The sequence below is a fragment of the Bremia lactucae genome, linkage group LG6 (genome assembly GCF_004359215.1).
Source record: "Bremia lactucae strain SF5 linkage group LG6, whole genome shotgun sequence".
In the NCBI taxonomy this organism is placed as follows: Eukaryota; Oomycota; class Peronosporomycetes; order Peronosporales; family Peronosporaceae; genus Bremia; species Bremia lactucae.
Genome location: NC_090615.1, coordinates 6,500,194 through 6,512,847, shown reverse-complemented (window position 1 = coordinate 6,512,847; position 12,654 = coordinate 6,500,194). Strand labels below are relative to the sequence as shown.

Below are 12,654 nucleotides of genomic sequence, written 5' to 3'. Positions count from 1 at the left end.
TCTGGACTTCTTCATTTGGAAGATCAGTTTGCTCACGATCATCGGGTTCAAGCGCTACACAACGTCCATCGTGGCTGGCCTACAATTACCCGCTCGGAATCGGCCAACCAAATGCGATGGTTTCTCGATGACTACGCCGCGAGTTCTTCAAAACCGGACATAGTTGTCACACCTGACACCTGGGGCGGCAGCGACACCTTAGGCATGGCCGCGAACTTTCTACAGCGCGACATTTATGTGATACAGCACATAACGGGTGACAATAGTGACTGGGTATGTCGAAAATACACACCGAGGACCATTACTCGTCAGCGGCGAGTGGTCGGGACGTCGGCGGAATATAATTTGACTGTGGCTGAGTGTATGGACGAAATCATCGCGAAAAAGATCGAACACCCAAGCACACCACCCCTTATACTACGCTATTGAGGACAGCACTACTCAGCCTTTATACACTCTAGCAGGACTGGGGGGTTGCCAGATCTTGAAGGCGATGGGGATACCAGCGATGATCAGGAAGGACTCGAGACTAAATGGCCAGCACACATAACGGCGGGATCACCGGATTCTACGGCGCAGTGTTGTACAATAATTGCTGCCGACAGCAGTATGGTCGCTGCCGATGTCGCGGCGTCAGGAACCGACCGGATCAATGCCATCTGGGGGCTACTAGATTCGGAGACAGTCCATCTCGAGCTGAAACACGAGATCTATCTGCTTTTGACATCGCGTGACCCTACGCGCCATGACGAGCTTCACACCCTGCTTACTCAGACTGCTTTATCACGATCCCTGGCAGATCAACAGCGCCTAGCGACTGTGTTAAGAGAGGACGCGACAGCTGCCACGGAACAGGGGATATTAAAGGAGTACCATCTATCCCCTACGAACTTGAACTCCTAACAGCTGCAGCTCAGGGGGCTCCGTCAATCAAATACGACCAGAACCACCTCGTCTCCGCGGGCAGACGGTTTATTACTCGCCGAGTCGAATACATCAGACTCTTTGACTATCGCTGGCGGCCTCTATCCAGCTCCGCCCGAGGATAGCATAGTGGACGCGACGCATCCACCGATCACGACTAGCCAATGCACCGCACTCGCAGTATTTGGACTGGCGGGGGATTCAACGTTACTGCTCACGGAGACTTCTTTGGACACAAGGAATCAGTCATCCACGGCGCGTAAACGCGGATTTTCTCATTCATCGACAGCTATGGGCGACGAAGGACAGACAGATCAAAACTCGCAGGCGCAAGTGGTTCTAAAAAAAGGCCGAAATGACGAGGTTCCTCGGCTTCCCTCTAGTGAGCCAGACGACGAACGTATTGACAAGGAGGATTGGGCCTCTGCGTGGGAGTTATTGCAGTCGGAATCGTCTTCAGGGACACATGTTCCTTTCCCCGCGGCATGGAGTACCACCGTGGAATGGCAACGGATCGTACAGCTTGCGCCGGATATTCTGATGTGGCATGTCAAACGCTTTGCATTTCCAGAACAGTTACTTTTGACTCTCGATGATTCCGTGTTCGTTCAATGGACCATAGATGGTAGACGTGAATGTCTCGCGGCGGGCCTTCAGAGATACAGGGACAGGACGACGGACAAAAGTACACACGAATGGCTGGACCGGTGGATCAGCAATACACAAACAAGGTACTGGCTCCTTTGGTGGATAACGCGGACGACTGGAATCATTTGCGGTCTCAGAAGTACGCGGGCGACGATATGCTCAAATTGTGTGCTCCCCGGCGGCGCAAGGGACTGGGTCACCATATTGTGTGCTCTCTCTTATATGACTGTGAAATCTCCGCGCTTACCGAAGGAAAACCCACACCACCACACACGCCGGAAAAACTGCGGCTGCACCTTAGGTTACTGGTCTCAAATGACCGGTACAAACGCGCCTATTATTCCAAGAACAAACCAGTCGAGTGGGAGGCTCTTCGTAGTTTTTTTTTATCTGAACTCCAGCATAATAAGGCAAGCAGCCTCGTTCTGTACTAAGGGCACTATAGATGTGACTATGGGCCCGCTCTATTACGGATCTCCGATATCCACGGCGGATGCGTACGGACGGCTACGACTTCTGGAGGGGTCATCACACGACAGGGCCACCGACTTATCTACCGGCTTGCAAATGGACAGAAAACTGGTAACACAAAATGTTTTAGGTTTCAAAGCTAAGACGCGACATCAATGGATGGAGGCCTGGAGACGAACCCCGGTGAGTCGGCGACCATTGGCTTGGTGCATACAAGAGATGCATGTGGACACGGTCAACGAGGCAAGAGCGTTGGCAGCAGAGAGGAGGCGTCTCTGGGGGAAAGAGCGCGATCGAGATCACCCTGTCATGTTTTACTGGAGTACGGGGTCATCCTCGTCCGGTGGGGTTGCTATCCTTCTAACACCTGCGTCGGCGAATACGGCATCAGCATGGGGGGCACATCGGTGGGATACGCGCACGATCGGAATACGGATGGGCGAGATTGGCGTGTTAAACATATATGCGCCTTCCCTGCGAGGAGAAAGGGAGCTGTTCTTCAACGGGCTGAGTTCATGGGACCTTCATAATACTGACAGCGTCTTGTTAGGGGACTTTAATTGCGTACAGAGTCCTCACCTGGACAGGATGGGGCGGCGGGAGGCAAGCAGACCCGAGTCAGACCCAGAGTCCTGCCCTCACAAAGTTGCTTCTGAATACGCAGATGACGGATGCGCGCATGCTGCGCGACCATGCAGATGACGAAGGGGAAGACGACCTAACGGATCACTTCACTTATTGGGAACGCGAACGGGCAAGTCGTATTGATCGGTTTTACGTTCCCGAAGATTGGGCACCCCTCGTCGTCTGGGTATCCGTTCGCTCGCCACCTCTCTTTTCCGATCACCAGGAGGTGGAACTGCATCTGAGGGACACCGTAGCGCCGCAAAGGCCGCCGAATCAGTTTAAAGTCACTTATCCTATCAAGACGAACAAGCCCGACCGAGTGCTAGCGGACCTACACCATGAGTTAGCGAATATGGAGGTCGGGCACGGAACAACAGTTCACACATGGGACGCAGATGTGGCCGAAGGCGTAAAGAGTATCCAACGTATAACCAAACGCGAAAAACAACGACGTAAGCGCGTCATTGAGAAGATACGTCGAAGAAATAGGGCACAATTACTGACGCGTCGGCAATGGATTTCAGCCAATATGGAAGAAATGCGGGAGGCACATCTGATACGGCTGGGCGACCAGCTTGCACGCTCTACGGCGCGGTTGCGGTGGGCGTATAAAAGTGTATCCGATTGGGAGAGTGATCAGCATGTCACAAATATCACCCAGCGACACGGAGCGGCGTTCCGGAGAGACATGACCATAGCGGATATGTTTGCTGTGGAATGGTCTCCAGTTCTGTGCACGATTCATCGAACAGTGGAGCTGGATGACCTCCCCACTAAATTCGGTGAATTTGTATGTATCCCGACCGGGCAGAGACTGCAAAACCAAGACAACGCTCTTCTTCTACAGCCAATATCTGTGGATGAAATTTTGTTAGCCGTCGCGGCGCTTGAAAGACACAAGGCGGCAGGTCAAGATGGGCTAAATAATGACTTTTACAAGGACTCAGCGGCTTTTATGGTTCCAGCACTGGAAACGATATGCAATCAAATTCTCCAAGGGGCGGAGATGCCACATTCTTTTGTTGAAGCTCTCGTTATACCGCTGCGGAAAAAAGGCGACTCGACTGACGCAATGGATTATCGCCCGATCTCGTTACTGCAGACGAGTTACAAGCTCTTCGCTAAAGTACTTGCCACCCGAGTACAAAGGGTTCTACAGCGGGTCATCAGTGACTCCCAACAAGGGTTTGTACACGGACGCCGTATGCAAAAAACTGTCATGATGATGTTGGCCCAGTTAACTACAGCTCGGGCGGAGGAGGAACTGGACGCAAACAACAGCAGATGTATTCTGCTCTTGGATTTTAAAAAGGCTTACGACACCGTCGACAGAGAGTTTATATCGGAGGCTTTACGTCGATTTGGTTTTGACGAACGTTTCGTGGACCTAGTGACGCGTCTACATCGAGGCACGGTAGCCTGTTTTGTGGTGAATGGACAACAATCCAAGGCGATACCGGTAGTCTCTGGTATACGTCAAGGGTGTCCGCTGGCACCCCTATTATTCTTGGTAGTAGTGGAAGTCCTTGGTATTGCCCTAAGACAGGATGGACAGCTAATGGGGCTACGTGTTCCTCGGCAGCAACAGCGGCGACATCTATTCTCAGCGTTTGTGGACGACTCTACTCTGTTTTTGGAAAAAGCACAGCAGATACCACACGCTCTCAGGCTCGTCAGACAGTTTGGGCGACTTTCTGGCCTACACGTCCAATCGGCCAAGAGTAAAGTAATCTTCCTCAACACGGCGGTTTCTTTGGCCACTTGGCACGGAATCGACATTGTATCTCCCGCAGACACGACCAGATATCTTGGGTACGAAGTGGGAACCGGGGAGTTGACTAACAAAAATTGGGCCCAGCGTATTCGCAAGATCCAGCGGCGACTCCTGACCGCAACTAAAGTGGCTACTAGCGTGGAAAATCGGGTACTCATTTTGAACTCTATCGTTCTACCGTCGATTCTGTTCACGGCGATTGCATTTGATCTTCCACGATGGGCCGAAGTCGAGCTATCCAACCTTTACAAGCAATTTCTCTGGGCGCACGCTACATCGACAGAGCGGTGTCGGCACAAAGTCAATCCGGGTATTCTAGTGACGCCAAAGAAGGCAGGTGGAGTTGGACTCGTTTCCATTACGGTAGCGATCAAGACACAAAGACTAAAGCATGCAGTGGTGTGGCTAACGCAAAAAGAGGATCGGTATTTCGGAGCATGGCGCACGTGGGCATATCGGGACCTACCGACTTTACAAGCGACCAGGGTGACTCCAAAGACGCCAGATTCGGGGCGTGCACGCCGTCAGACGGACCATTCACCTGGATACACGCTCCTACAAGCGCTAGGGGAATGGTTGGCTCCTTCTGCTGTTCAGTTGGAAGGAGTCCGATCACGGGTCTCCGAGCATTGTAGCGCGATGCTCCAGGGGGTCAGTAGTTGGTGGGAGGATGATGATTGGGTCCTCTCGTATTATCAGGCGTACCCGCCCCGTGGAGATGACACCAATATTTGGCCTGCGGAGATCACAAGTTTTTGGGCCACTTTCGATTGGAACGATAATCCATGGTTCCTGGACGAGCATGGAGGCACGCTGAAGCACCGCAAGTATAACAGAATAGCCTCATGCTCTCTGGCCGACTTGCACGTGCGTCGGACTGGACCGAGGGAATTTGTTTTCCGACTTCCTGTACGGGCAAACCAACCTGGGCGACATTCGGCAAAGACACTTCAACGGTGGGCAACGTCTATATTATTATCCTCACCGGATATTAGCATTGGAGGGGACATGACAGCTGCTCCGTCTATACAGCTGCTTCACGAGTCGCCATTTACCGATTCGTTCTGCTGGCTCCTTCGGGGAAACGGCTGCATCGAGGGTCGGTCACAAGGTGCAGCAGCCACACGTATTGTGACATTAAAACAGGGTGAAGATGGACTACGCTGGTTTCTCGAGGGTCGCATCCCGGAATTAAAAACGGCACAACTACCGCAGGCCCGGCAAATCAGCACGAGGATCGGCACTATTGGAGTAGTGTTCGCGGCCCATCCACAGCTGCATCGATTTCCGTGGAGTGCTCCGGCAGACACGGCGATGCACCGTCTATCGAAAGCTATAGGTCTCCAGGCCTTCACTATCACCAAACGAGCCTTAGCGCAGCCATTGCAGCGATTCGTGGACCGACTGGAGTGCAAATCTACAAAGGACGAGTGGCAGCGAGCAGCATTACAGCAAACCCCACATCAGATCTGGGACCATGGCAATGGGTTAACACCCTATCAGGTCTGGACGAGCTATAGACTCGCAACCGGCCAACTAAACCTTTTCTACCTTGGACGAGAGAGCAATAATTGTTGCCAGAGGACGACTTGATGCGCGGCAAGTCCAGAGACACTGCGGCACATTTTTTGGGATTGCTATTGTGCGCAAGCCCTTTGGGACAAAGTCGTAAGCCATTGGACAGGGGAAATGGCGACACGTCAGAGAACGAGGCACTTTATGGCAGCGTGCGCCAACCGGCGGGCTACCGCGATACCTCGATACCGGAAAGCTATTTTAGTCGACCGATTTGACGATGATGCCCCCGGAGCCGAGCTCGAGAATGGCAGCGGATATGGACAATCCTCACAACGATTTGCCACACCCGATTATGGACGGACAGGAATGCAGTAGTGTTTCGCGGAGCGGATCAACACTGTCACAACGGCACAGAGCAACAATGGGAAGCGTGTATACGACAGTTACAGGCCGTTGCGAAACGAGAACATCGAGCAGCAGCTACAGCCATTCGAGGGGCGACTCTCAATGCGTGTATTGAACTGCTTATTCGACAACCTAGAGGGTCCCCGTTATTTCAGGGGATCGGTCACGATCAGCCACCGGGTACACCGGCGCTCATATCCTGGCTCAGGACATTCCAGAGGTCTTGTACTTAGAAACACTAAGTAAATAGACTCTCTGAACCTCTCTCTCTGCTTCAGGTTCGACAAAAGAGCGACAGGATGAAAAAAGTGGGAAGCACTAGATCTGATATTTTCGGTGAGCTAGCTCCATGAATTGCTGCCGCAAGTCGTTGTCGTCTGTGCCTCGTAGAATCAACAGTACCGGATGTTTGCAATCGACTGATAGTTAAGAAGTTGGATGGATACTCGATACACTTAAGGTGGGCGATGATGATAAAATAATGAGTGAACAGACAAATGTTTTGCTGTTTACGTCGCTTTTCCTCCATGGCCTATGCTCCAGGTTCGCTTGAAGCGGTCATTGGTGTCATGTCAGCGTCTTCGATGCAGTAGGGTCCTAAAACTTGAAACTAGTGGCGACTAGAAGTCTCTGTCATTCGAATTTCGAATGATTTCCATGAGAATTACGACAACCGTGGCAAAGATTGACGTGTGGATTGAGTACTGTCTTTGTTAACATCGGAAAACATGGCAAGTGTTAATCTATTAATGTGCGATTCACAAAGTTAACAGATAGAAAATGCGCCTATTTGGAGTCATACCAATCATCAAATATTGTCGTCGATGAGCTCAAGTATCTCTTTGAATTTCTTGTAGAATTCGGGACCAACATTTATACGCGCGGCAACGAGGTACTTACTCACCCAGTCATCGCCCATCTCTCCATAAAGTATTTTGGCTAGATCGATTGGTAGCAAACGCACAATCGTTTCCTCATCCTTCTCAGCTAGCGTAAAAATATCTTCCTCCAGATATATCTTATATTTATCCTCAGAAAACTCGTGCTTCGAAAATAGCTTTTTCTCATTGAGCACTTTATCAGTCAGACCAGTCACTCCGGTAAAGAACTTGGAAAAAGACTTGTCATTAAGAGTTTTTTTTCTTGAGTGCGCCCACACGACAGCAACCCACATCCGAAGCATTGGATCAGTTGATGGTGTCTCAACGGCACGTTGGTGGAGCTTAGCGTTCAGAAAAGCATTTCTGAAATACTTTGAGTTCCTTAGCGACTTCAATATCGCGTCGGTCTGTTTTTCATCACTCGTTCTCTCCGTTGACGGTTTAAATACATAGTTAAGCTCGAAAGTATCCAATTCCTTCTTGGCACTTGACTCGAAAATCTTCTCTACAATCGGTTTGAGCGGATGAGTAGCAAACGACCCGTCATCTTTAGCGAGCATGTTATTGAGATGAACAAAGCTTAATTTTAGATTCTCATAATTTTCTTCCGTCCAGAAATGCGACAGAAACTTGCCGAATTGCTTGGAGAAATTCTTATCGCTATTGAAGAAATGCAAACCTGCCATCAGGAGATAATTAGGGCCCAATTTCATCTTAAGCACTTCGTATAGTTGATTAAGAGACTGATGTCGAAATTTTGGATCAGCTCTGTATTGAGTGAGGAAATAATCCTTAAATGGTAAAGTTTTGTGTGGATTGGCAAAATCAACTTGTTTCAAAATGGCTGCAACAGTTGTTTTGAGAGAATCCTCCATACTGTTTGAAAAGGGCCGATGAACGGGCAGTACCCTCTCCTCACTGGAATCTGATTCGTGAACCAATTTTGAGTTATTGGTCATGCTCAAGTGTCGACGGTTTTGAGGATTTACTGCGGTAGCGTCCCTTGGTCCATGCTTGACGCATGAAGCGACGCTCAATAGAAAAAACAAACACCACATGATCGTGATCGTGGCAGTACCTGCTGGCATTGGCGGTAATATTGAGAAATGAGCGATGGGAAAAGAGCGCTACAAAAACAAGCTTTATGTACGTAGAGCATCTTCTGTGATAAGATTTTCAGATGTTCAATATTAGCAAACATTTTGGAGCAGGGTGTCAGTTCTAGCGTACTATATGTCGTAGGCTTTATAAATTCCATGCTTTCCTGATTAGAAAAAAGAGCATTTAGCATTCGACTAAAAGGCTTCATTACGGATTGCCGTTGTTCTAGCTCTGCAAATATATTTTTCAAAGTGACAAGAAAAAACGGATCAGCACTCTAATAACTTATTTTAAACTTATATGCAGAGTCCAAGGGCTATTCGGTTTCGTGGGTATATCCCCGCGCAATGCCAGTGCTTCCCTCCACTGCAGCGTGTGCAGGTGTTTTGCCAATCCGTGGCTCTAATCCTTGGTACTCCCTCGTTGCAAGAAACGCCGCCGCCACGTTGTGGTATGTGGTAAGCTCGGCACGCTCATTCTTGAGCTGCAATGCACTAGACGCAGCGGCCTCCTCAGATGCAGTAAGCGCATGCGTCGTATCTTTGCGCTCGGCGACGTTCGAAAACGAAGAAGTCTTATAGGTTCCAGAGACTAGCGAGAAAAATGGCTTGTCCCGTTCCTCCTTGTCCGCGCATTGGAAACCCTGATCTAGCATGGGGATCAACTCACTAAAGTCCGTCTTGTATTGTCCATTCCACTCCTCGGAAGGCGACAGAGCAATTTGAACCTCGTATGGTGTCACAATTGGCTTGTAGAAGTCCTTACTGTCCATCAAAGTATTCTGTTGACAGGCTACGAGTACGAACGCATCGATTTCAGCAAAGTTGGCCAATTTCGCTACATTAACCTTCCCTACAACGAATAAATACGACTTGCGTCCACTCCTGCCATAAAATAATACCAAGTGTCAATTTTGCAACAAATCCTCAAAAACAAATAAAATGAAATATACTTTTTGATCAAGTTCTGGAGGCCATGCACTACGTCAAGATACCTGTTGACACCGAGTGTACCCATGAGAATACCAAAGACCTGAGCTTCTTTGGCTTGCTGGACAAGATAGAAGCTACAAATGAAGCAACGTTTAGCAATATGAAGCTTTCTAACTAGAGTGAAATAACGCACCGTCGCATGAGCAACCGATTAACACTGACTCCCTCTTTCCGCGTACAATTCATCTCGGGATTATAGGAGAAGCAGTCTACAGCGCTGTAGCGCATTAAAATGCAATCAAGATGCGCCGATTCTGCTCCAATGTACAAAAGCGTAAACGTCTCCGGGGTGATTGTAATACTCGCAGCTTCTGCTACAATCTCCTGCCCACCAATACTCAACACAGTTGTCGTAGAGCCTTCACCCTCTTTATTCAAGCTAGCATCCTGTCGCTCGTCTTTTGGGTCATAAAAAGTTTTCATTTGTCCGAGCAGTAGCTCTCGGTCTGAAAACGTGTCTTTTAAACCCTGAAAGACTACGCTGCTGGCATGATGATACCGAGGTTCATACAGCAACACCAGGGTCTTTGTCGCATCGACGCCACCAATTTCTTCGCACAACTTTTGAACACAGTCATCAATATCAATCGATGCATTCCCAAACACATAAATAACTGGAATTTTCGTCGTCGCACTCAAACAGGAGCGTCCATAATGCACAATGCAGTCGGCCAGAAGGTGCTGCGCTGCAACCTCATCCACACAGCAGCTTCCATACGACGTGTCACCTAATACAAACACACGCTCGTATTGGCCTAAAAGCTCGTTCTTAAGTTCCTGCTGCACCTCTGGCGCGTCTGGCAAGAGCGAATCCGGAAACTGCAGTGCAATTTTTGTATATCCACCCCATCGAATCTGATCTACTGTGCGCGCAATGTCATAATAAATGGAAATATCGCATTGATCTTGGCGCACTCCGTCGCTATCCTCTACATGCACCTGCGCCGCGATGGCACGCGAGCCATCGTCGCTCTCGAAGGCCAAGGCCACTGTCATGCTGCAAGACCAGCAATTTTGAATATATTAATTTTTAAACAGGTTATATATTGCACCACGTCAAAGTGTATTTAAAAGGGTATTTAATTCTAGACATTCGTCGCCTCCGACTTCCGTTGCCGAAGCGATTTCTTGCCATCTGGCTTCTCATCAAGCGAATCAATCAAGTTCTTGAGTCCCTTATCTTTCATGTACTCGCGCTTAATGAGCTTGCCCATTGTATCACCGGCCGTGATGCCCTCACCCGCTTCTTTCATCATTTCCTTAAGCACCTGACGGCCATAACCTTCACCTGTTACCGGGCCACTACTGCCAAACCCCACGGCGAGTGTCAGCTTCATCTTGGGCAGTGACAGCACGATTTCGCGCTCATCTATGGATGATACGACCGCACCTTCGGCCAACTCTTCATTCACACTACCATAATACAGAGCTAGCTGCCGAGCTCCATCAAAGCACTCTTCGTTCACAAACGCAATGAGGTTCGTGCGAGCCTCGGCATCGAGGTACGGTACAAACGAATTGTTTTTCTGGTTTAAGAATATTGTCACTAATAAGAAGGAATTCGTAAGCTGAAGCATCAATGAGCTCATTGTGGTCGCTGGAAATGTATTGAAGGCGTATTCATTGTTCAGCAACGCTGCCATCTTGAGCAATAGCGGTACATCCGAGCACCATAAGAGATACGGCAAAGTTGGGTAATACCACGAATAGAACTGGTAGTGCAATGTTCGCGAGAACACAATGCCCGTAAAATTCATTATAAACAAGGAAGTCACGATAATTTCACTTTGGATCGGAAATGGCTCGTAGATTGCAAATGGCTTCATCATCACAGCACGAATCGTACCAATAATATTGAAATGTTTGTCAAGAAAGAGCATCATAAAAAGCAGATGGCTCAGGAGCAACAAAATTGCAAACCCGCCCGAAACAAATGTTTCTTCATCCAGAAATTTCCAATTAACCGTCCAATGATATGTAAAAACTCGACTGAGCTCAAACGCTTTGGTACAATAATTCCACCAGCTGTTTTTGAGGAAAGGGTACGCCAACACCACTTGGATCGCAGCGCAAATAAATATGTACCAGGCCGTACGTAGTGGACCACATGACTGAAGTAATAGAAAAAAGAGTGCCGGCGCGAAAAGTAACACGTTCATCTTGATGGACACGGCAAGACTGAAACACACACAGCCCCAACGCCAGCGTTGGCGAGCAAACAAGTACACGGCAAGGAAGAGCAGCATCATTGCCACGCCATCATTAAACATGCGCAAGAGAAAGATCGAGTGCAACCGTTTCGAAATGCACAAAAATACGGTGGCCCAGGGTGGCAAAACTCGAGCGCGATAGTAAATTGCGAGAACTGTAGCAATCGTGATGAGGTAGAAGCCCAAGAAAATATATTGCGCACGTCTAATATTCTGGCCTTCATCCGTCATACTGTGTAAGAAGGAAAACACGTACAGAAATCCTGCGGGGTAAACGAGAGGACCCGTATCGCCACGGATTTTAAGGTAGTCGCGCTCTCCGGCCTTAAATAGCTCGACTTGCTGCATATATGAGGACCAGTCAATCTCTGTATCTGCATATTACGTCTTAATTCAACTGAATTATTGTATACATCGGGATCCAAACGTACAGGGTACTTTTTGAATGATAATGTAGCCAACGCACGCTTCGACGAGTAGCAGACAGCAAGCCAGCTGCGGAAAATAACGGTAACTCCACATTAAATCATATAGGAAGGAAAGCACGCGGCTGTGCAGGAGTGTCGTCTTCACATCCTTGTCAATTCGCGTTGCGCGCTTGGTCTTCGACGTCGTAGTCTTTGAATGCGCCATGACCGTACACGTGGATCAGTGATTGTTCGACCAATCACAGACGTAAAATTCAAGCTGAAAATCTTTCTCTCTCTCCATGAATACTCTAAAAACCAATACTGACACTGTGCGGAGACTGTATTAAATTCTACTGCCAGATGAGTAAAATCGTTTAATTATTCTTAATAATTAGATCCAAGAGCAAAAGTATTGTTTCAATTGTTTCGTATGCACGATCCATTAAAGCACGGCGTAGCAGCGGGCGAGGGATCTGGAAGCCGCAATGAATGTTCTAGATGGCAACATACACAAGCACGTAAGAGAGATGCATGGTAAGCTTCAAAAAAGAATGAGCTGTAACGGGGTGTCCGAATAATGTAACGAGGCACTGCCGACTGTACTGCTTCAGTACAAGTCCACTTTGCACTGCCTCAGTGCAAGTGCCTCACGTCACTTCACGTACACTAGTACCTACAGATGAAGTCTTCTCT

At 48.7% G+C, this 12,654-nt stretch overlaps 4 protein-coding genes across 4 annotated transcripts; 1 reads left to right on the top strand and 3 right to left on the bottom strand.

The window, feature by feature from the left end:
• Nucleotides 1-609: 609 nt before the first annotated feature.
• CCR75_007668 (uncharacterized protein) lies at nt 610-903 on the top strand (the record flags this gene model as incomplete). Its single annotated transcript, XM_067965726.1, has 1 exon — nt 610-903. The coding sequence occupies one exon, from the start codon at nt 610-612 to the stop codon at nt 901-903; it is 294 nt and encodes a 97-aa protein (XP_067817928.1).
• A 6,272-nt stretch (nt 904-7,175) lies between these two features.
• Nucleotides 7,176-8,123, bottom strand: CCR75_007667 (uncharacterized protein; the record flags this gene model as incomplete). Its single annotated transcript, XM_067965725.1, has 1 exon — nt 7,176-8,123. The coding sequence occupies one exon, from the start codon at nt 8,121-8,123 to the stop codon at nt 7,176-7,178; it is 948 nt and encodes a 315-aa protein (XP_067817935.1).
• Nucleotides 8,124-8,561: 438 nt separating this feature from the next.
• Nucleotides 8,562-10,337, bottom strand: CCR75_007666 (uncharacterized protein; the record flags this gene model as incomplete). The annotated part of the gene is made up of 3 exons (XM_067965724.1): nt 8,562-9,233; nt 9,302-9,415; nt 9,475-10,337. The coding sequence occupies 3 exons, from the start codon at nt 10,335-10,337 to the stop codon at nt 8,666-8,668; spliced, it is 1,545 nt and encodes a 514-aa protein (XP_067817934.1). The 3' UTR covers nt 8,562-8,665.
• Nucleotides 10,338-10,426: 89 nt separating this feature from the next.
• On the bottom strand, nt 10,427-12,554 carry CCR75_007665 (uncharacterized protein; the record flags this gene model as incomplete). The annotated part of the gene is made up of 3 exons (XM_067965723.1): nt 11,983-12,554; nt 11,808-11,925; nt 10,427-11,783 (listed from the first exon to the last, which is right to left on the bottom strand). Exons 1-3 carry the CDS (start codon nt 12,182-12,184, stop codon nt 10,427-10,429), a joined length of 1,677 nt encoding a protein of 558 aa, XP_067817937.1. The 5' UTR covers nt 12,185-12,554.
• Nucleotides 12,555-12,654: the final 100 nt, after the last annotated feature.